At 36.9% G+C, this 25,402-nt stretch overlaps 1 protein-coding gene across 1 annotated transcript in view; it reads right to left on the bottom strand.

Moving 5' to 3' along the window:
• LRP1B (LDL receptor related protein 1B) overlaps positions 1-25,402 on the bottom strand; it is a 1,171,881-nt gene that overhangs the window by 351,275 nt on the left and 795,204 nt on the right. The window contains 7 exon segments of the mRNA XM_067549510.1: positions 5,606-5,977; positions 9,025-9,149; positions 9,436-9,587; positions 9,742-9,868; positions 15,040-15,169; positions 15,730-15,864; positions 23,820-23,951. Of these exon segments, the coding sequence (XP_067405611.1) occupies positions 5,606-5,977; positions 9,025-9,149; positions 9,436-9,587; positions 9,742-9,868; positions 15,040-15,169; positions 15,730-15,864; positions 23,820-23,951 (1,173 nt within the window).

The following is a 25,402-nucleotide window of genomic DNA, read 5'->3' as shown; positions in this document are numbered from 1 at the left end:
TCAGAGATAGATAACACTGTAAATGTTACAGATATAAGTTATCCCACTGTTCTTTCTAAGCAAGGCTACTTTATTTGTAAGGTAAAAAGGGTTACAGAAAAAAACAAACAAAACAATAAAAAAAATTGCACGCATGATATGAAGCTTACCACGCCATCCTAAGGTTCTTTTGTGGTCATAAGATTATCAGAGCTTCAGCTCAGAACAAGCACACAGTCTTTTGAGCCTCAATAGGACAAGTCCTTCCAACCCTCCATTAAGGATTGGGGCCCTCCATGGACCAAGGGTCCCGTCTGTTTGCTACATCAGGAAGAAGGCCATGACTCAGCCTAAATTCAGGCTTTTTATCCAAAAATCTTTTCTTTGTTTGAAATTTTCTGGAGAATCCAGTTTTAACTAGAATACACATATCGCTCAGGGTGGTGGGGCTTTGAAGACTGATAACTGAGGAAGTTCACTAGTTTCCCCCTTGCCTGCTAAAGAAGGTGTATGCAATTCCATTATAACACATACATATTTGCATTTTAATACAATGTGCTAAAGAGATGTTAACCCTAATTCAATAAGGTTTAACTTAACTCAATATATTTTATCTTAATTCCATAAGGTTTGTTTAGTATATTATTGGATATTGTCAAGTCTGTCACACTTTTCACAGCTGGGATCACTAACTATCATGGAAACTAACTGCATTTTAAAACACCATAATAGAGACTCAATTTAAATGTATATCCCCAAATTAAAAAATATATTAAGAGAACCAAAAAAGTGTCATGATCACCAAACAATAAAGTAAAAGAAGCAGTTGGAGGCAAAAAGGCATCATTTAAAAAGTGGAAGTTAAATCCTATTGAGGAAAATAGAAAGGAGCACAAACTCTGGCAAGTAAAATGTAAAAATATAATTAGGAAGGCCAAAAACGAATTTGAGGAACAGCTAGCCAAAGACTCAAAGAGTAACGGCAAAAATTGTTTTAAGTACATCAGAAACAGAAAGGCTGCTAAATAGCGAATGAGGCCACTGGATAATCTAGATGCTAAAGGAACACTCAAGGAAGATAAGGCTATTGTGGAGAAACTAAATGAATACTTTGCATTGATCTTCACGGCTGAGGCTGTGAAGGAGATTCCCAAACCTGAGCCATTCTTTTTAGGTGACAAATCTGAGGAACTGTCCCAGATTGGGGTGTGATTAACAGAGGTTTTGCCACAAATTGATAAATTAAACAGTAATAAGTCACCAGGACCAGATGGTATTTACCCAAGAGTTCTGAAGGAACTCAAATAGGAAATTGCAGAACTACTAATTGTGGTACATAACCTATCATTTAAATCAGCTTCTGTACCAGATGAATGGAGGATAGCTAATGTGATGCCAATGTTTAAAAAGGCTCCAGAGGTGATCCCGGCAACTATAGGCTGGTAAGCCTAACTACAGTACCGGGAAAATTGGTTGAAACTAGTAAAAAACAGAATTATCAGACACCTAGATGAATATGATTTGTTGGGGAAGAGTCAACATGGTTTTAGTAAAGAGAAATCATGTGTCACCAATGAAAGAAAAAATGAATTCTTTGAGGGGGGGTCAACAAGCATGTGGACAAGGGTGGTAAAGTCAATATAGTGTACTTAGATTTTCAGAAAGCCTTTGTCAAGGTCCCTCACCAAAGGTTCTTAATCAAAGTAAACGGTCATGTGATAAGAGGGAAGATCCTTTCCTGGACGAGTAACTGATTAAAAGATAGGAAAAAAGGGTAAGAAAAAATGGTGAGTTTTCAGAATGGAGAGGTAAATAGTGGTGTCCCCCAGGGGTCTCTACTGGAACCAGTACTGTTCAACATATTCATGATTGATACAGAAAAAGGAGTAAACAGTGAGGTGGTAAAATTTTCAGATGATGCAAAACTAGTTAAGTCAAGACAGTTAAATCCAAAGCAGATTGCAAAGAGTTACAAAGTGATCTCACAAAACTCGGTGATTGGGCAACAAAATGGCATTGAAATTCAATGTTGATAAATGCAAAGAAATGCACACTGGAAAACATAATCCCAACTATACATATAAAATGATGGGGCCTAAATTAGCTCCAAGAATGAGATCTTGGAGTCATTGTGGATAGTTCTCTGAAAACATCCACTCAACGTGCAATGACAGTCAAAAAAGCTAACAGAATGTTGGGAATCATTAGGAAAGGGATAGATGATAAGACAGGAAATATCGTATTGCCTTTTTATAAATCCATAGTATGCCCACATCTTTAATACTGCATGCAGATCTGGTTGCCCCATCTCAAAAAAGGTATATTGGAATTGGAAAAGATACAGAAAAGAGTAATTAAAATGATTAGGGGTATGGAGAAGCTTCCATATGAAAAGAGATTAATGAGATTGGGACTTTTCAGCTTGAAAAAGAGACGACTAAGGGAGGGGACATGATGGAGGTCTATAACAGGTGTGGAGAATGTAAATAAGGAAGTTTTATTTACTTCTTCCCATAACACAAAAAAAGTAGGAGTCAATAAATGAAATTAATAGGCAGCAAGTTTTAAACAAACAACAGGAAGTATTTCTTCACAGAACACAAAGTCATCCTGTAGACCTCTTGCCAGATGATGTTGTGAAGTCCAAGAGTATAACAGGGTTCAAATAAGAACTAGATAAGTTCATGGAGGATAGGTCCATCAATGGCTATTAGCCAGGATAGGCACAAAATGCTGTTTATCAGAGGCTGGGAATGTCTGACAGGATGGATCACTTGATAATTACCTGTTCTGTTCATTCCGTCGGAAGCACCTGGCATTGGCCACTGTCAGAAGACAGGATACTGGGCTAGATGGACCATTGACCTGACCCAGGATGGCCTTTTTTATGTTCATTAAACGGTCAGATCATGGTCACAGCTGAGGGATAGTTGGTAGGTCAGAGATAGGGTGAATCCAGCTTACCTTAGCGGGCCTGCCAGTCTGTGACCACCCTCTTTACAACTAGAGAATGGAGATGAGTTTCCCCTGGGTTGGAATGGGGTCTGGGAAAGAACACTGAGGCGCAAATACATTGCAACAAGTGTAAATCTGAGACTACCATAGTCATCATGATGCTGGAATTGGATCACATGGTGACTCTGTCCTTGTGGACCACAGTGTAAGGTGGAGTGGCCATGAAAAAAAACTCATTCACTTTCCTAGCAAATTTAATTGTTATGAGGAAGGCCATTTTGAAATGAAGAAATATTTCAGCGAGCTGTGCAAGAAGCTCATTAGGAAGGCCCATCAGCTTTGTTAGGACAAGGTTTAAGATTCATGAAGGTAGCAGTTTCATAATGGAGGGAAGCATACTTTACCATACCCTTAAGAGACCAGAAGACTTAAGGGTGAGAGAAGATGGATTTGTCTTGAAGGTAATTGTGAGGAGCAGAAATTACTGTTTTATGTATCTTTAGGCTAAGACTAAACCCAAGTCCTGAGACTTAAGGTGTAAAATGTACTCTAGCACTGAATGGACCCCAGCTCAAGATAGTGAGTCCTTTACCAGTATCTCAGATAGTAGACCACTTCCACTTTTGTGTATTGCATTTTAGGGTGAGGCCTTCCTTGTATTGTAAGACACTGGCCTGAACCCACTGACAGCAGAAAACGTTGAAATTAATAGCAGGTTATTCTCCACATTGCAAAGATATAGTGTCTCTGAGACGGGATGCAGAACAAGTTGGTATAGGCACAAAGTCAAAGAGGTAGAAATCCATGCAGTAGGGTTGCTAGTAGCTTGGGCAGTGGATGGCACCTCAAATATGGAGAGATTGAAGGTGTTACCAGCATCTGACCTGGTGGAGTCCAAGTTAGTCAGTTCTGAGATGTCCGACTCCAGAAGAGGGTGGACAGGTGACCGTGGTCAGACAGCATCAACTAGGAAAGAGATGGTGCTTCCTCTTTTTCTTTTGCTTATGTTCCATTTGAAAGGAAAACAATTTCCTTTTCTCCCCCTTTTTTTTTTTTTTTTACCCTGATGGACATCTGCAAGCACTTGCAATATCAAGACATCTGTGTCAGCACTGGAGCAGTTGGTGTCAGAGGTGATTGGGACAAGTAAGAAGCAGACACAGAGGAGGCTGCTTCCTGCATCCTCACTAAGGCTACTGAGGCCTTAACAGGTGATTGCGGCTTGGTCTTCATTGCTGCTTTTGACTTAATCATCACCAGTCGTGTCAGATGGTGCCAGTCAAGGACTTCAGTCTCAGTAGAAGGCCGAGTTGAGTCTGGTCCCAGCCCTGCGACAGAAAGCTGTGCTAAGGCCAGAGCAGGAAAATGGGTCTTGGATCCTGTGTGAGAGGAACTTGGCATGGAGGCTACACTTGGTATCCTTAATAGTCCTTCAGGCTGTTGGCATCAAAAAGTCAGATGAGCTTGGAGCCTCAAGTGTTCCTCCTGTTTTGTTTTGGGAGTGAAGGTGTGGTAAAATGTGCATTGGGTTACCGAAAGGGTTGTGCCCAGAATAGACACTCATCTTTGGTATGATCACTGGGAAGGAGGCACACATCTTGGAGGCCTTACAGGGCTCAGGGCTTGACATGGTACCAGTGAGATGCTGAAGCACTCTGATACAAGGGCGGTCTACATACACTAAAGCTATCCTTTACTGATCCACACTTATTAACTAGAAGAAAATAATAACACATTAAACGACTAAGGGAAGTTCTTAGATTGTAAGCTATTTGGGACAGAGATTGTCTTATTTGTTCTGTGTTTGTACAGTGCTTAGCACTATGGAATCTTGGTCCATGAATGGGCAGTTTGTATAATAATACAAATAAATAAATAAATAATCTAAGCTGAGGACACAAAGGAGAGTCCCATTTGCTCTCTCTGGCAGCCACAAATGAGGTGGTTGAGGGGTGCAGTACCTTATATAGAATAGAGTAATGATATGACCTCACACGCACATCCCATCTGCTCCCCCAACAAACACAGCTTTTCAAGGCAATTACACAGCTCAGCCCGAGGGGCACCACATCCACAATTTGAAATACATAGGAACCCTGGCAGAATAATCCTTACAATATGTCCTATTTTAATTTGTTACATCAACCTGTTTTCACAACCTCTGAAATCTGCACCATTCACTCACAATTTCTTTGAAAAGTTGAGTCATTTTGTGCCCGATCTTTGGCTAACACTAAAAGTTCATAGGCACATTATTAAGTGCAACTTTGAAACATAATAGATTTGTAGAAGAGTGTATACTGGTTCTTATGCAGTACACCGGAAATATTAAATGGCATAGTTAAACTCTATTGAAATGTAAATTGTGAACACAGTCAACAATTTCATTACTATCCAACTTCACCGTAAATACCTAACTACTCTTTATAATTATACACATTGTATAAATACATAAATAGCACACAGTAGTGACTTTGAAGCTGTAAAACCACAAGATAATTGAGTCTGCAATATGTAGATAGATGATCTTATTATTTATTATAGTTGTGTTATATATGTTACAGTATAGTATGCTTTCATTATTTGTACCCTATAAAACCAAGTGTAATCAAATCCTTATTTAATACGGGTTATCAATACAAATAATTTTTTTAAATAAATATTTACTTACTTTCAATTATCACTTTTCTGCCAGCCCAGTTGTCTTTAATAAGTTGTATATTTCCAAAGTGTGCATCACTAAAGAAGATACGGATGGTACCTCTTCCTTTCAGGCTGTAGTCAAATGCCAGTGCTATCACATTTTTGAAGTATTCTGGATTTTCATATGGCCTTACTGGTGAATTTAAATTGGTTTCATCTGAAAGATGTATACTTTTTAATATTGTCCTTCCTGAATACAGTAAGTAACCTTCATGTCTTAGACAAGTAACTTCATCCTCTCCAAGATAGCCATGTGCACAAGCACATGTTCTCTGTGCATTTCCTCGATACAAACAAAGTTGCTGACATCCACCATTATTCTTGGCACAAACATTAGTACCTGTAAGGAAAAATTAGTCTGGCTTTTGTAACTGTCACAACTGGTTAACTTAAATCAGAATAGGCTTTGATTATGCATCCCAAGCATTCTTTGATGTAACCATTTGTATTACATTTGCTAATACAATAGAGCACTATGAAAGTAAAAAAGAACAATTATTGTCAATGCCTCAAAATTATGACCACCCATCCAAAACCAATTTTAAAAAGTGAATTTATGAGTATGTATAATTAATGTTGTTTTCAAATAATAACAGTACATATTTTACAAATAGAGAACAGATAATTATTCAATCTTAAGGAGTTGAAAATCTGTGAATTTTATGAACTTTTCTAAGAGTTTTTAAGAGGTGATTTAAAAAAAAACCCATACTTGTTACTTGGAAAAAAAATCAACTTTTGATTTTCTTAGGGTACAATAATTTGTTAAATAAATTTGTATACATCTTCTACCAAAATTTAAATATATACCAACATACAAAAAGGTACATTACCAACATTTTATCGAGCCATTTCTCCATGTTTAGATATTGAGCTAATTGCTAACATTTTATTTTAAATTCCTTTGAATGATGACTTTAAAAAGTACCCCCCATCACCAAGTGTACACAAATAAAGAATTAATGCCAAAATAATAATTTCTGTGTTATTTTACCTACTTTTGTTACAATGTCAAAGATTACAAAACTGTCAGAAATTGGAGATAAAGTATTTTTGTCCGTCTTTTCGGTACATTGTATGTAGTCTGTTTAACTTGCTTCCATAGTTTACTTTGTGCATTTGACAGCATTTTCTTATAGTCAATTTGACTCACACTATACTCACATACTTTTCCATTTGTGAGTTTGCTACTCAACAACAAGAGAGAAAAAACATTTTAAAAAGGTTGTCTTTGGGTTGTAAAACCAAAAAATTTGTCAGGTAGCTCAGGGCACATTTATTATAAACTATATTTATTTATTATTTGTTTTATTACTACATTCAGACTGGATATCCTTCTAAGTGAAAACAAAAATAGTCTTTTATGACTATACACATTATCATCATTTTTTTGTTAAGATACCTTTCAAGTTTTTACTAGCTTTATCTCCTTAGGGGAAAGACTATGTGTAATAACAATAGTAAAATTAAATTACATTTTGGAGAGTTATTTGTATACCATTTTTCTCAGATATTTTATGGTTCTTTTAAAATGTTGGTAAGCTAGATAAGTTAATATGTTTTGGACGTATATGTGTATGGGAATAGGACAATAAGTTAGGGATATCTTTTTCTCAAACTTCTAAGACACACGCATACACACACATATATTGAAAACTTTATTTTCTTCTACATTCATTGATTTTAAATACCATTAAAATGTTACTCAGTAAGGCTACAATCCTGAAATCTGATTAGCTAGTGGAGACTCCTGTAACCATGCAGAATTTCACTGATGCAGGGACAGAAGTCTGTTTGGAGACCATAGTGCTGGTTTCGTGCTTCAGAAAGGATAAAACAGATGTTTGGAGGAGGGAGAAAAGAGGATTAATCACTTGTCACTTAGCATGTTTTTTATTAATTCTAGACAGGTCACGAAGCCAGCTAATTACATTTTAAAACTTCAGTTAACTATTTCTAGCTTAATAATAATTTAAATGAGAGAGAAAAAAAATTCCAAAAAAACATTTTTTCCCTTTGTCTTCCTGGCTCATTGACAGACTTTCCCAAAGACATAAACCCTTTGTAGCCTAGTTAAATTTGAAAAGCATTAAAAATTATTCAACTATGATAAAATACGTTTTTCAAACTAAAATCAAAAGATTTTATCATCATTTTCCTTCTTTTTCAATAACTCTCTCACCTATAACTGATACAATCAAGTCTTTAAAGAACTAGTTAAAAATCATTTATAAAAAAAGAGTATTTTTCAACTAAGTTTTCTATTTTCCTAGCTCTATAATACACAAAGCTCGTCCAAGGAAGCAGACCTTTATCTCTTTCTAGCTCACTTTAAAAAACAGTTAAAGATGGGTTGGGTGTTTTCTTTTAGTCCAAACAATATTCTCTCTTTAATCTTCTGAAATCACATGCGCAGAGCCCTAACAATGGCAATACCCAGAAAGTTGTACAAAAAAGGAGCTTTTTAGTCTACATCACTAAAACTTCCTTTTTAAAAATAATGAAAAAACACAATTTCTTATGAAATGTTACAAAAATACTGCCTTAAAAAATAACCAATGTTATTTATTGTAAACATTGTCTGTCATCAATATGAAAAAAAACAAACCAAAAAACCCCTCAAAACAAATCACCACCCTGCCGAGACCTGAGGTGAGACTGAATAAGATCAAGGAAATTGAGGTCTCCAAATGTCTATTTTTTACTCTAGACCATAGTTGCTTTGCCATAACCTTCTCAACACCTTCTGCAGAAAAGAGAAAGTTGGACTTAGTACCAAAATTGGTGAGATCACCCTCAAAAGAGGTTCATGTGAAACAGCCTAATATCAACTTATTCAGAGAAACCTGGCAGCCTGCCTTCCTCTTGCCAGGAGGCATTAAGGCTCAGTCAATAATGGATCAATACCTTGCTAACTGATTTTATTAGACAGTCAAAGCTTACTCCTCTCAGGCCTAGGCAGGGTCCTGGATAATTTTTAATCATTCACTTGTGATATACAAGTACCAGGGTCCATGTTGATTATTTCACATCTGTTTAAAACCCATGTCACTACTTAGACTCATATTTTTGGTTTTTGATTTTTTTTTTTAAACTATCAAAGGGATGATAGGAGGGGATTTTGTTTGTTTGTTTTCACTTTTATTCTTAAAATGCCCAGAGACTGAACACTGGGTAAATTTTATAATAAATTGTTTCATATATTTTCTTTAATAACACTGTTTTCTATAGAAAAATCATAATTTAATAAAGGAAAAATGAGGAGATAATTTTTTAAAACTTACGTAAAACAATGATTTTGCTTTTCACGTGATCCAAAAGTAATACACAAAAAAAGGGTAACATGGGATATTGAAGTCATTATTAATATCGTTAGTATGAGCAAACCTTTCTCTCGTTGTCTGTTGAAGACTTTCACTTCCTTCAGGTTTATTCCCAGGCTAGTCCTCATGGTCACAGCATCTGTGGCATCATTCTTGTGACCTCTTCTGATAGAGCCATTAGCATGTGCTCTGCCAAAAAAAGTTGAAGATGTCTGATCAACAACCCCTCAGATAATTAAAATCAAGCAAGTAATTAAAATGCAACAGACAGCTGCCCTAACCGAAGCTGAAGAAACCTACCCTTCTCTGACATTGATATGCTCTGACTATCAAAAGTACCTTTTCTGTGAAAATTGCATAGCTTTGTGAGATCCCTTCTGTGACCTTGTTAAGGAATGGCTAATCCTACAAGGGTGAAGCATCTGGCACTGAAATAACATTTTGAGACTCAAATACTTATGGAAAAATAAATTACCTGTCAGACCAGTAGATGTAAGCTCCAAACACTGCGACTGAAAACATATCCACATTGCTCCCTGACAGCACAATCTCCCGATTCCCTCCACTTTCAAGGTCGATTCTTTCTATCTTGTCTGTACGAGCATCACACCAGTATAATTTATTTTCCTAAAGATCAATTTCAAAGTAAACTTCAACAACCTTTTTTTGGTCAGAGAATTGTATTAAGAAAATAATAGCATGATAAAATGAAAGACCAAGTTGTAATGCAATATAACATTTAATGCACATTTAATATTTAGTGGAAGATACAGGAACACACCTCATAGTCAATGGAGATTCCATTAGGCCATGCAATCCCCAAGCTCACAAGTACAACCTTCTCAGACCCATCTAACCGTGCCTTGCCTATGCAGGGAGTCTGTCCCCATTCTGTCCAGAACAAATACCTAAAACATTCCAGAAATTCACAATAAACAGATGAACAGATGCAGACCTGTATATATTTGGTGACAAAATATATAATATACAAAATGTAAGTGCAGCTAAGATAAAATCAATGTTTAAAAGTATAAAACTCTTAAGGATTCTGATACTGAACTTGCATAAATAAATGAACTGCCTTTTTAAAGATTAATATGAAACATTCTTTACAGAGACTAATGATCTTATTCAATTTCCTTGATAAAAAAGGTTGTTTTGTTGATAAACTCTTTGATAGCTGAGCTTTTGTTTTAATGCCTCTGTTTTTTTAGCAAATTCCTGTGCAGGCAAAAAAAGTATAACGTAGCAATCAATACAAAACCTCAAGCAGTTTCATGGGTCACTACTAGGTTTCTGACCCATCACAACATTTGGGACACTAGTTTATAGTGACTACTAGGCCCTATTAATGACACTAAAAGTTAAAGTCGGAAAGGCAAACCTTTTCTCACCTCTATGAGAAGAATGAACCTAGGTCAACTTTGGTATCCCTAAATGCTAAGGTAATTAAGGCCCTGATCAAAAGGCCCCTGAAAAGTCTTTACGTTGACCGGAATATGCTTTAGAGAAGGCCCTAATAACATAACTTCAGTTTGTGTGAAGTATGTAAATGATAATATTTTGCCTGTTATATATTGCATTTCTGTAGCTTGTTTATTTTAAAATGCAGTGCTCTTACCTTTATGTTTTAATTTGAGATACAAAGATACGTATGTGTGGGTGGGGGAGGGTGTTATTTGCTTTTTCTGTTTGTTTTTTAGAAAAGGTAAGTGATATAACTTCTGCTCTTTTAAACTTGTTATAAAAATATTTGGTTAGTTCCACATGTTGACAGAACATAAGCAAATCAGAGAACCACTAGAATACATCTTATCAGATCTAGTATCTATTAACATATTTAGCACAAAATTGCATTAACATGGAGTTAAAGTAATTTTTTGTTAATTCCTGAACAAAACAAAAACCAAAAGTCTGAAGGTAAGGTTCTTCCATAAACATATATATTAGCCAATACACTCACATATGAGTACAAAAAAGAAATAAAAAGCCACATAACTTAGCTCTAATAAACACAAATTCATCTTTTTAGAACATACTAATTTTTGCATATACTTAAAACATATTTAAGTAATTTTTAACAGATTTACATTTTTAACAATTATATTCTTACAACATCTTGTATATGTTCTATAAACACACACTCAATTGAAAAGTGATGGATATATCTGAATATAAAGACCAATTTCTTCATTGGTGTTCACAGCATAGCTCTATTGACTTCAATGGAGCTGTCAATTGACACTAGCTGAGGATATGCCTCACTAAATCACAGCCCTATTCATATTATCCCACAGAATAGTGAAATTGCAAGAAAAAAAATCAGAATTCCATTAAAAATACAAATATAGAATTTATTTATTACTAGCAGCATCTTTAATAAATTAGACACCCCCAGTCTAAAAATATGGAATATTTCCTTAAAATAAGGCACTGTATTCAAAAGAAAGGCAAAAGGTTAGTGGAAGGGGAACAACATATAAGTAGAGTGACCAAGACACTACTTCATCATTTCCTGATAAAATGAGATTACATTTAATAACTAATTACTCATAACTATGCCACTGGCCATGCTGGGAATGGGGGATGGCTAGATCAAAGCTCTGCTTACTGCCTGTTCTGAGCAGAGTAAGCGAATGTAGCAAGTCTACAGAGCCTACTTCTTTCTGTGAGTCAAATGCTATGGTACAGTGCACCAATACAGAGGAAGAGAGAAAACATATGGCACCCCTTCTATTGCACTGCACTTTTGTGCAGGACGAGCAACAATCTGGTCCTAACTGAAGAATTACTAACACGGTTAACACATGGGCACAGCTTAAATGAAGTTGATGGAAGATTTTTTAAGCTGATATTGTCAAATATGAAATTTTGAATTTTCACACATAGAAAGCTTCTTATTTAAATGTTCAAACCATCAGTTTATACCAACCAGCGAGGATTTCAAACTGTTCCTGCCTTCCTTTAGCAAGAAATGAGTAGTAAATTTCTTTTAATAAGAGAACTCCTAGGTCTGGTCCACTAGTACTATATGAACTATTCTGTGGTCTTGCTCACTCTTTTTTGTGAAAAAAATATTGAAAGATCTCTGGTTCATCCCAATGCAGAATGAGAAATTTTTCAATCTCTCTCAAATTTTCAAGGGATGAGAAAGCCATTTCTCTCCCACGTGTAATGATAAGACGTTAACAATAGTCATTTTCACTTCCCTTTTTGCAGCTGTCAGCTTGGGTTTCTCACTGACATTGAGCTGGGTATACAATCATAGAAGTGTAGGTATAAGTAGCTATTAAAGGTTTATCTAGTAAGAAGGCAAGCAAGGAAGGAACGAGGAAAGGAGGCCCACATCTCCTGTAATAAAGAATTTATTAGTAACACACCTATCCAAAGATGCATTTGCCACAGAGACTTCATTCTTTCCTGAAGAAACCACAGATGTGTAGTCTGGGGCTGGTAGAGGTTTATAACTTTATAATTTATCTCAAGTAACATTTTTGAGGCTTAGAATAAAAGACAGAGATCCAGCCAAGTTGGGATATACTGTCTTGCCACAAGAGGAACACTTTCTAATTAATGTACCTGTTAGTCTTCTCCAGTTCCTCAATCATTTTGAATACACTCTGAAACCTAGAAATCTTAACAAGACCACAGAAATGTCTCCACTACTGAATTTGTTCATAAATCATTTCATACACAGCAAACTGTTCTTTTTTCTTCTACCGTCTTGTACTTCAACTGGAATTACTGACCAAAATCCTCTAGACAGTAATTCACCTGTCATTTGTTGTTTTAGCTACCTTTACATTGCACCAAATCACAGTATTTTAAGATTTTAGGAGAGACAGAGAAGACACAGTAATCTAGTACAAACATTTCCCCCCTCTCCCCCAACATAGCAAACAAGGAAATTCTCATTGTTAGCACTGCGATTTCTCTTTTACCTCCTTACATGGCCATTTAGGGTTTATTCCTTTAGTAGGCGAAAACAGGAGAGAGATTCAGAAACTTGCCTGTAAGAAATGTTTGCACTGAAACCCAAAACACACATGGTTCCAGGTTTAAGTGAAAGAACAAAGCTCCTGAGAATACTCGGGCTAACCTTTTGTTCCCACTCAAGCTCTCTAGATCCACCATCCCCCATAAACAGGTTTCAGATGTTAGATGTCTCTGCAGAATGAGTATCTGGGATGATACCCCTCTATCCTCACCAAATACTTGGGAGAAGTTGACTGTTTCTTTTTCTACACTTCCAAGATCTTTTGAGAGTGGGGATTTATTTATAGAGCTCACTACTGCAGCCTCTCACCACTCCCTAGGTAAAATAGAGTTGCACAATAAGGTCCCTATTAGACTTCACGGAGACTTCTAGTGAGTTTTCCTCCCTGGGTATAAGTAATTCTACTTGAGGAATATATAAATAATGGTTGTCACATCTTCATTAACATATTTGCCCTGAAGTTGGAGTCTGTTTCAACACACAAGCCCTTTTGGCCAAGAATACATTATCTGGCTCTTCTGTTATTCATTCAGGGTTTTTTGAGGTACTTTATCCCTGAGAAATGCAATTGTCTTGGCAATTCATAGATAGAAATGTGGTCACACATATAGCCGAGTTCTGATCCATTAGTCACTTTGAAGACTAGAAACAAGGCCTTGAACTGACAGCAGAAGTAGACAGGCAGTCAGTAGAGTTATCTGAACACAGGAGTTAGGTCATGTTGAGAAGGCAGGATGTCACTTTCTGCACAAACTGAAGCCTCTGGTTGCTTCCACCTTCAACCCAAGATACAATGAGTTATAATAATCCAAGCTGAAGAATACATATATCCCTATTGCTAGAACCTCATCCAGAAGGAAGAAGCAAAGTTTCAGAAGCCATTTTCCATCACTGATACTAATTGAATGTCAAGGCTTAATGATAAATTGGAAAAACCATGCTAGGCTTCCCACCACTTTGAAGAACTCCTCTGACTGAATGCAGAAGCTGATTTCCTGTAGGTATTGTGATCTCCTTATGATTGAACCTGTGGCAAATGAGATATATAGATGCATATATGACTTTTAAGGGACTTGTGGACTTTTCTGTTTTCCAGCGAGGTTGGCAAGTTCACTTTTCTGAAGGAGAGATTGATAATGCATTAGCAATGGACACAATTATTCTTCACTGGCCTTTGCCTGCCAGGGAGGGCTCAGGCTCTGTTTACAAATGGTCATTCAACTATTTATTTGGGCTTCACCATGAGTATTGAAGCCAAGTTCTATCACGTGTGGTGAAGTAGTTAATGCAATCTGGCCCAATTTAGAGTCTTTTGCCTTGGGAAGTGCTTTTCATATTCAGTTGATATTTTCTGAAAAGTAGGATGATACTTTTTTGCAGCAGTCAGTGCTTCTGTTTGATGTTTCAGTTACACAATCCAAAATAACTCTGCTCACAACAGTTGTGCAGCTGTGGTGCTAAAGACATAGAATGTTCTGTTTCTTCATCAACATAATCCACAGCAGTCTGAAATTGATGGATGCATTTGAAGAATATTTTGTGCCACCACCATTCTATTATTGTACCTAAGCACTTCATCTGACATAGTTTGTCCGTAAACACTGGTGATCTTCTTGGTTGGTGTGGAGGGGATGTTTGATTGGGGCAAACACATTGATGTTTATGGCCATCAAGGAATTACATCATTCTAATACTTCATCACCACACTGGGATTATACTTGGGTGGTTTCTCATCTGACAGTCTGCTGAAAACTTAAGAGTATTCAAAAAAATTTAAGCACACTTCTGATCCCTTGCTAGCCTTCAGGTGAAATGACTGTCTCAGAGTAGGGAAAATGTTCTACAAATAGGTAAGTAGAGTGTAACATTTACTCTAAACAGAGATGTCATAGTAAGTATCCCAGTGTACGAGAAAATCCAGTTTTTTAAAAAATATGATTCATTACAGTACAATCTGTGTTTGGTTTTATTGAAAACTCTGGCAGTAAATATATGTCAGAATGAATGCCCTGATTTACTAATTGTAGAGTTTTAACACTAGCATGCATTTTTTTTAAAAAGGTATAGAAATATTTAAGTTACCCTTTTTCTGGGTGCACTGCTATAGATCTTGGCTGGTCCAGACCCTGGGATATTATTACGTATCGGAAAGAGCCATTGAGTCTAGCAACTTCAATTAAGTTGAAGCCATGATCTGTCCAATATATGTTACCTAGGAAAAATACCAAGAAATTACTAAGAAAAGAAACAACTTCTTTAAAAGACCAGTTGCTGTTAAACCTCAGTTGCATAAAACATAGTAGCAGAAAATAATGGTCTGTTTTGTTTTAATATGTTTTTATGTTTCATTGTACTCTCATTAAGCCTAACTACTATGAATATACACTGATGTGAAATTTGTCATTTTTAAATTCTACTTTCAAACATTTCTATAGTAAGGTCAAAATCTATATTTGTCAAAACAAAGTTGAAATTCCCCACCTAAGAAACATGGGACATTTTAACTTTCCAACTGTCTTCAAACATTAGATAACTTCTAAAATATTTTTTTTTTTTTGCCTTATAGAGTTGTCAGGAGATTTTTATTAAGTTCACAGAGAGTAATCTTCTTCAACATAAAAATACATATTCAGAGACTCTGAATATTAAAGAAAATGAAGCTGGAAGAAAAAAATGTTGATTTCTGTGGCTAAAAGTACAGAAGTCTACTGTTATGAAGTAGAATCTTTCTTAAGTATAAAAAGTCCTATAAAAAAAAAGCACTGGTGATACCTGCTATCCAATCCACTGCTATGCCTTCAACCCTTCCCAAGCCATTTGAAATGATGTCTTCCTTCCAGGTCTGGTCTCGTCCAGCTCTGCTGATTTTGTTGGAACCCATGTCAGTCCAGTAAATTGTGTCATTTCCTGGGGGGGAAAAAAAAACCGAAGGAAAAAAATACAATTATTAAAAGCTATCACCTTGATCTGGGAGTAATTCAGTGAAAAACATTCTACACAAAATTAACCTCACATTTTTCCTCAATCAATTGCATGAGTAACTATGGACATTGCTTCTTAACAATTTGAATACTATTATATTAGTACCTACCCTAGGATTAAGATAATAGTATTTAAACACCATCCTCATCTCCAACTACCTATTTTTTCTCACCTTCTCCATTTAAAAAAAGAAATAAATAATGGGCTAAATCCTCCACTAATGAAAATCAGTATAAATCCAATGTAATCTTATGTTACAAGTTCTTGAGAGCAGGGACTGTTTTATATTACTGTATATGTACAACTGCTAACATAATAGGGCCATGATCCTGATTAGGGCCACTGCTATTACTGTTACAAATTCTAAAAAAAAATAATATACCACCAGTATGCTCTCTTGCTTCCTCCCAATGGGAAACCTTAATATTTGTACTAATGTGATTTGTTTATGGCCAGTACAACTTTTTAAAAAATAATTATTTCAACAATATTTGGAGCTCAGATATCATGGGGCAAATCTTGGGAGCTACCTACATCAGTCCCCCTTCTTCTTGGCAATCATGCAGACAAAATTTTTGGAAGTATCACACATATCTAGTAAAGAAATGAAAAAACTGAGGCAGTGATACAAGGCAAGGTTAGAAATTAGATAATTTGTGACTCATTTCTTCTTCTAAGTTAACACTGTAAATATATCACAATTCCATTTGAGCAGATAGCTATATTCTGTCTTCCAAGTGGCCTTGGACTTATGGAGTGAACTATTTCCTCTAGGAAATGACTAGTTGATACAGATCCAAGATATTCTTTCCCTCTTTATGTTCATTTTCATTATGCACTTATCTCTTGTTATTTTCATGAACATGTTATTACATGAAACAGCAAAAGTTACATACATATAGCATACATATAATTTAGCTGAGGTTAGTCCTGCTTTGAGTCCCTTCCAATTCTATGATTCTATGAAGACCAATTTCAGGATGCCAACAAAGCACAATGCTATGCTCAAAAACCACAGTCAAACAGCTTATCTTTCTGCAGTTTCTCCCAGACACTGCTACCAAATTCTCTCTAACCCCATCCCAAACACATAAATGTCTTATGTTAAAAGAAAATGCATTTGGCCTATCATTCCAAAAAAAAAAAAAAATGGACAAAATAAAAACAAATATGGCCTTGAGTAACTTGTTCAGGTTGAGAAAGTAGGTTGTCCTAGATTCTCTAAAATTTATGCAAATTCACTTGGAATTGTAGAGTTAACAACCTATTCTATTTAGAAGGATATTCTGCTTTTGAGACACATTTGGAAAGGCTATGTATGATTATGTGTAAATTACCTTCAAAAGTGCATTGAGTACTACATTAAAATACTATACCTATTATTGTTTCAAATAACTCTTAAGATTTGTGATGAGAGGTGCTCCCCACACTAGGCCAGCAAGAGCTGAATTAGGCCAGGTAGGCCACATCAGCTAATGAGGCTGCAAACGGGAGTTTTAGACTGGAAGCAACTGGAAGCAGCAGGGCCTTCCTGGAGCTCCCGCTCTGTCTGGGTTCCAAGACACCAGGCAGTGAGTGCAGGCACCCTTTGTTTTCCAAGGATGTAGCCCAGGCCCCACCCACACCAGGCCCCATGCTGCATTCCCTGCAGTGCTGGAGGGCTGTAGCTGTAGCGCTGGGTCCACCCCGAGCTGGGTCTGATGACTTTGTTGTGCTCAGATTAGAAGTGGACACCAGGGGCAGGGCAGGCTAGACTAACTCTTCCTGTGGCTGCTTATGGAGGGCAGGGGTTGAGAAAGGTCGGGCCTTGGGAGAGGAGGCAGGGCCATGAGGGGAGGGCCAATGCTTCCCCCACCCTGCGCAGACTTCCCAAAGGCAGGCGTCATGTGCCGCTTATGGATGGAAGCCCGATATGTAGGAAGAAGCCCCGGGAAACAGCCACAAGAGGTAGGACTGTGCAGGAACAGTGGTTGCTTGTTATAGGGTCTCTGGGCTGGAACCCAGTGTAAAGGGCGGGCCTGGGTTCTCCTACGAGCCACTGGGGAGTGGCAAAGGTGTTGGAGGCACCAGCCAGACAGGAAGTCTGGAAAGACTGAATTCCCCGGAAGGGTAGGTCTTTAGTTACCTGGCCAGAAGACCAAACCACAGAGAGAAAGCTGCAGACCTGGGCATAAGCGGGGCAGCACAGTGAGACACTGCCTCTATTCCACAATTTCACATACCTTGACTGGTGAGAACCAGTATAGTCACAACAGACTACACTCAAGTGGACAGAAATATTTGTTTGCTGCCTTTCCAACTGTAAAGTTCTATTCCATTAATTTATGTTAAAAGTTTCTACTGCATTCCCTGTGCTTTTTGCACATTGCTTTTGCCACTCAATACATTAGAGTCAAACTTATCCCTATATTTTGCATACATATAGATAGTCAACAGTGTCTGTTGAGGTTGCTCATGAACCTACCCACAAAGCCTTTGCGTGCCAAGCAGATTTTGGGCCTGTCTCATACTTACAAGCTAAAAATAAGGAGTAGAAATCCAGTCAGATGATATTTCAGAGATCTTAAGTTACAGGATATTATCCTGTATTCAAATTTTATAATTACTATGTTTACTTTGTTCTCCTCTTCATTCTCTATCTGTAGCAAATTTTTAAAAATGAAAAAGATCTATACTTTATCTATACCTATCTGAAACAAACAAAAATATCTGATGACCAATGATCCTGGGAATTGAATCACAGAATTCAAGACAATCTGTCAAAAAGACAAAAGCAATTGTCTTCTAAGAGATTATGCAGTTCAGAGGTACACTTTATTTATTTTTATAATATTATGACTCCTTATGTTTTTACTGCTACAGAAGATTGCATTAACATTTAGCAATACATTTGTCATTGTCAGTTATATACGTTTCTGGAACTATAAAATGTAACTTAAAAGGCTTCACTTCACTTCTCCTTCAAACCCCATCCTTCCAAAAATCCAAAATATTAACATCTGGATCTTTTACTTCTGAAATATATATGATTAATTTTATGTTCTGTACTGAAACCTGTACAGAGCGTTCTTTATAGAGAGAACCTTTTTATAGCCTGCAAGAAACAAATATTAAAATATCAAGATGTAAAATTCCTTATAACATCCTAGTGTCTGTTATTTTAGAATCAAAAGGTCTTAATATAGTCCTAAATTCAGCACTTCTACATTATGACGTTTGTCTTCCATGGAAAATATAGTATAAGAGGGGAAATATCCCAGAACAACTGAATGATACACTTTAAGACATAGTACTCTAATCTATGTCTATACAACAAACTTTTTCTGGCATATCTATGTGGATAAGGGGTATGATAAGTTATGTGCAATTTGTGAGTGACACAGCTTTGCTGGCAAAAGCTCCTAGTGTAGAAGTAGTTATACTGGAGGTGAGAGGGACTGGGCTAAAATAAACTATGCCAGCAAAAGTACAGTTTTGTCACTATATGCTGTATCCACACTAGTAGAGTAAAGTTTTACTAGTAATAGGTATATCTGTTGTGACAAAACTCTTCCTCTACCTCAGTGGGTCCAGCGCTTCCTGCCAGCAGGAAGGTCAGGGAACTGCTTCACCCCTTAGTGACACCCCTATTTTCTGACACCCTCTAGTTGTGGGGAAGGTAATAGAGTCTCTCTAAGATGGCCACTCCTTGCTGGGTCCCAGTCTTGTCTCTGGTTCTCAGAGGCCCTTGCCTCTTCGCTGGGGCTTTTGCCCTTCCAGTGAATGGTTGGTAGGGGTGGGGAGGGTCCAGTCCCACCCTTGACTCCAGGCCCCAACCCAGGGACCCTACAAGTAGCAGCCTCATGCTGTGGCTTCAGGAAAGCTGCTAGCTTCCCTGGGTTACTTCTCCGTGTCCCTTGACTTAAAGTCCACACCCTGCTCAGACAAGGGCCCTTCCTGGCCTCCTTGCCAGGGGAGGCTCTTGAACTCTGACAGCCCCACTGGGACTGGTAGTGCCAAACCAAATGACCAGTTCTATCTTCCCCTTTTGGCAGGGTCTTTTCCCTCAGGGCCTCCAGGACCTGGGACCTAGGAAAGGTCCTTTTCCCTTTTTTAGGCAGGGTTTTTCCCTCTCTTAGTCTTTGTACCTGCAGGGTTCTCTTCTTCCAGCATTCTGCTCCTTCTCCTAAACCTTCCTATTTTCTGACAGCATTTTACCTACTCTCACACACCCTGGTAGCTCACCTTACTTTTTCAACTCCAGCCACACCCCTTCTTTGGAGGGGAGGCTTTTAACAAGCCCTGGCAGGGGCCTTGATTGGCTCCAGGTGTATTAATTAACCTGGAGTAATCCCTGCTCAGCTACCCGGGAAAAGGGAATGGCTGAGCCTGGGCTGATATATTGGCCTTCTAGCACTTTCTGGTAGCCATCCAGTCTGACCTTATCACACTGTATACTGGCAAAGCACTCCTCGTGTAGATCTGGCCTTAGTAAGAGTCATAAGTAGGTGAAATCCCTTATAGTCTCTCCTGCCTAGAATTTTTACATTAATGCAGTGGCTTTTATGCAATTTTCATTACTTGGTAGGCTTTGTGATTTACCTGCCACTATGTTAGAATGGCTCTGAGCACCAGCTATCACTGGTGAATACAAAGGCAAAACATACAGAAAAGAGGATAAAAGGAAGTGTTAAATGAAATTAGGAGTTTTTTGTAGGGCAGAACAGAGGTACAAGAGCCTGAAGGTGGAGGATGTCAAATAATTTTACTTCACACCTCTCTCAGTGAGTGTTTGTGTTAATGCACTGAAGTAGGAGTGGAGAAAAGAATGTTTTAACATGAAGGAGTGTTTTGAAAACTATTCCTGAGGAAGATCTTATGCTCTATTAAGCTTTCCTTTTAGATCCATTCTTTTTATTTTAAAATGAAAAATGGAATGCAGCAAAATAAAATTATATATGCCAAGAAGCCAGTACTCAGACACGCACAGAGGATGCAAACTATCTGGAATAGTACTTCTGAACTAGATGTAATCCTCAATTGGATTACTAGGGTGCACCCACTTGTTCACACCCCACACAGTAGAAGAAAATCAGAATAGATGGAAAGGATGTTCCTGTGAATAGAACACTAGTTTGGGACTAAGGAAACCTGGGTTCAACTTCCTGCTCTGCTATAGACTTCCTGTGTGATCCTGGGCAAGTCACTTAGTCTCTCTGTGATTGTTCCCCAATTGTAAAATGGGGATAATAACAATTCTCTATCTCACAGGAGTGTTGCAAAGATAAATATTTCAAAGACTGTGAGGTGCTCATACACTATGGTAATCGGAGCTATCCCTAAAATAGCAACTGTAGGATTTATCTTGGGCTCAGCATAAATGGGAGATAAGAATGAAGGAGCAACTTGCTCCCTCCCTCCCAGCCCACAGCAGTCAGTGGAACTCTCACCCTCCTCCCAATACCCAAAATGTTCAGCTCTGAGGCAGAGAAAATGACACTTACAGCATATGACGCTGGTTTCCCAGTATTTCTCTCCCAGTTACAGGGGAAGAAGAAAAGTACTCTGAAATATTAGAGTATGTGTTGCACTTTTCATTGAGAAATTCAGGTCTACAGCAAGTAAAATGCTTGGGTAGAATTGTTTTGACTCTACGAGAGCCCACGGGGTTGCTAGGTGCCACTCTGGAATGTTGCTTCAAAAATGAGCTGTGGTAGGAGGCTCACTCAAGGAGTGAGGGCAGAGACTGGCTAGATGGAGGTAGTTTGGTCTGGGATATCTGAAATTGCAAAGAAAAGTCTTTCCAGACACTGGTCCATGAGGGATGATAGAGGACTGGCCTGCCAAGAAGATGGCGGTGAGACCATAATGGGAGAACATCAGACTTCATGGCTTATGAAAAAGTAACCGCAACTGGGTTTTGAAATAAGACTTTATTCAATAGGACTTGAACAAGATGATCAGATCTGCAGTTCATCCATAAGTTTTCACTGTAAGTAATAAATTACAAGTGTGTCCATGCAGCCTAAAGTGGAGCTGTGGTGAATAGGGTTTCTCCAGCAACCTTTGAAAAACACCTACCATCCCTGTCAGGGTAACCCCACTCAGAGGACAATACTCTTGTAAGAAAGTAGCAGAGGAAAGGGGTCCAGAAGTAAAATTTCCAAGTGAGAATCTTGTTGGTGGCAGTAGCTAACAGATGGGATTACAGAAATACAGGCTCGTAACAACCATCAGCTTCCAGCCAGCACCACATATAATTAGCAACCCAGTGTGGATACAAATAATTAAAAAAAAAATTGATAGTAATTAAATCAAGCTTATAAATTTAATTCAGATTTTGTATTTACTTTCCTCCAAATGAATAGTGGAAAATAGTGCTAAAATGGATGTTCTGTATTGTTTCTTTAGTTGATTTCCTATTTGTTAGTAGTATTTCAGATTTTACATAGATCATTTGAATGCTAAGACGTTTCACACTTAAAATGGTCATGTATGTTAAATAAAAAACTAGAACAGTGTGGCATTGTCATCCTTACTGTGAGAATTAACTCAAAACACAAAACTGATTAGCAAAATTTAACCTGTGTTATGCTAGCAGCCAACATCACCTTCTGCCATATTGAACTTCCACAAGTCAAAAAAACTGAAATGTTTCAACCAGACTATGTTCATCCATCTGGGATTGCTGTTCATGAATTTGTGCTTACAAGGAACTTAGGTGGTTTTGAAAACCCCACTCTTAGGACACTAAAGTTTATTTATTTTAGAAAAAAATGGCCTGTGTATCTAAAAAAGGTTCACAGTTATTTAGTCAATGTACTGAAAATCTAAGTAAACTTTTAATTGTTAACACTGAAACATTTCTTTTAAAGTAACAAATAGTAACAAACACTATCGCACATTCTTAACTATAAGTATGACAGCAGTCCAACTGAAGTCAATACAATTATTCCTAAACGTGATTTTATATACCTTCTTAAGTATATCCAGGATAAGGGCCTTAATTTTTAATATTTTGTTTATTGCCTGTCATAATGTTGTGATACTGAGATCAGACACCCTGCCACTTTTTAAATAACATCATTTATACATAAATTCATTCTAAATTTTAATCTAAGGTAGCAATAGCACTAATTTTCTAATCAGTTTTAAAAAGCCTCAACCTGATTTAAATCAATGATTTGAAAAAAGAAATCAAGTGATTCAAATTGTGATTTTCATCAGTGATTTAAATTGCCAAGATTTCAATCACTTTATCTTTTCAAACCATCAACCAAGCTACAGCAAGCATCTCTTCCAGACTTACAATACAACCCTTAAAACAGCACTAGCAGCCTTCCACAGCATCTAGGAGCCTTCTATACTGGCTATATGAATGCTTAAGACTCCCTAAAGCAGGGAGAATTCCCAGATAGGAGAATTTGAGCAGTCCCCACAACCTGAGTGGCACAAAGGAAACAGCGTGGGGAAGAGAATCTGTTCCTACACATTGCGTGTGCATCATAACATTCTGAAAAACATCAAATATCAGATCACGTGCGAACCACAGTAATACTCATATTTACCTCTAAATTCAGCTTGATACTCTTTCAAGAAAGGGTCTTCTAAACATATATTAATTTCCTAATTATATATAAAGTCGCATGTTCAAAAATAAGAGTGGGATACAGTTTCTTATTACATATGTCCACTTCCAAAACCAGAGTATTACAGCTTAAAAATGATATTCTCATATTTTTCATTGATTACTATGTTCTGTTATGTATTTAAGGATAGATTTTCAAGGGGGGTTAAGCACTAGTAGCTCCCATTGGCTTCAAATGGAGTTGACTCAGCAGTTTTGAAAAATTAGCCTTTTAATGTATGTATAAAATACAGCTACATAATATTTTATTTACCTCCATGGAAATCTATACCCACAGCAAATGAAGTTCCAGATATGGGCATCAAAGCATCCATTTTGTCATTTGGATCAAGAGGAATTCCTCTAATTCCTTCATGAACAGAATACATAAGAAATGACTCAATACCTAAGGGAAAATTAAATAGTTAATAAGAGCAAAATACAGTAATTATATATTAACTTTCAAAATGAACACATTTTAATAAATTAACGTTTTGTAATGTAGCATACTGGGCAGCTGTCTAAATAAACTATTAAAGAAATCTGGACATATTAATTGAGGTGGTTGTTCTTGAGCCACTAGAAATACTGGACTGTGCAGTTTCTACTAGTTCTAAATAAAAGAGTTAAAAAAGAAATCCCCAAAACCAAACGCTTCTCCAGTCAATTCAAGCTTCATCTTTTACTTTAAAAAATACGATATTTTACATGCAAAAAACCTGAGCATTAATATATGATTAAGGTTAAAAGATCATGGTTACGTCAAGAGTGTTACCACTGCATATTGATACTTGTAGGTTATGCTTCCAACCACCAAACTTTAAGAACCTTCTGGAAAGCAGTACTTTTGGAACCACCTAGAAGGATCTGAGGACCTAACACTACTTATATTCCATGAACACAACAAGCATGGTTCAATAGAAAAATTATATAGCTTGATATCAGTGATGATATCCCACAAGTGGAAATATGCAGAGGCCACTTGAAAAATAACAAATATTGCCTATTTAACCCTTTCATCAACCAACTCTTTGGATCTCCATGTTCTCTGTGACTGTCTCATCACATTGAGAATTACTAGATTTAAGATGTTAATATTGATCATAATTAATTCTGTTTCTATTACAGTGGCATTCGGTGGTCCCAGTCAGGATGTGGACCCCATTGGACTAAGTATCATACAAATACATAGCAGGAAAACATTCAATGGTTTAATATATTTAAGAAAAATTCTTATTATACTGGGAAGCAGAAGGCAAATAAAGCTTTTACAACTACAAAAAAAAAAAAAAAAAAAAAAAAAAAAAAAAAAAAAAAAAAGCATGGGAGTAATCATGTAATACTGAAAAGACACATTATTACAGTTTAAAAATAAATATGGTGCTTACAAGACACTAAAGGAAAAGCCTGCTGCACAAATTTCCTTGTATAATGTTCAGATGTTAAATTCAAGAGATGGATAAGGAAATTCATATATTAGAGCATCACTTGACATCTCTTGTGTTTTGGGTTAGTATAAGCTCCTATTGTAGCAAATTAATTCATCTAGCTATGGAGATTTTGCATTTTGACATTTCTTTTTTGGTATGTGACCTCTGTAAAGTACTACTACCCTCCTAAATAGTCATAAGATAATATTTATTTTCTAGATCTGTCTTCTTTGAACATCTGGAGACTTAAGTTGTTCTGAATACAGATCTTTTCATGGAGATGAATTGCTTCAAATTAAAGGAGGATTTAATCTTGCAAAGTAACTGCTGTGCAGAATTAAGAAATATTTAATTTGGCTACAAATTTAGAATTTTTTTTTTTAAATAGATCAACACCCTGTTTCATTCATTCTCATAACTCAAGTCA

This window comes from Emydura macquarii, unplaced genomic scaffold, assembly GCF_026122565.2.
Source record: "Emydura macquarii macquarii isolate MOO-44397 ecotype Brisbane River unplaced genomic scaffold, CSIRO-AGI_Emac_v2 contig_1253, whole genome shotgun sequence".
In the NCBI taxonomy this organism is placed as follows: Eukaryota; Metazoa; Chordata; order Testudines; family Chelidae; genus Emydura; species Emydura macquarii.
This window is presented reverse-complemented; position numbering and strand designations above follow the sequence as displayed.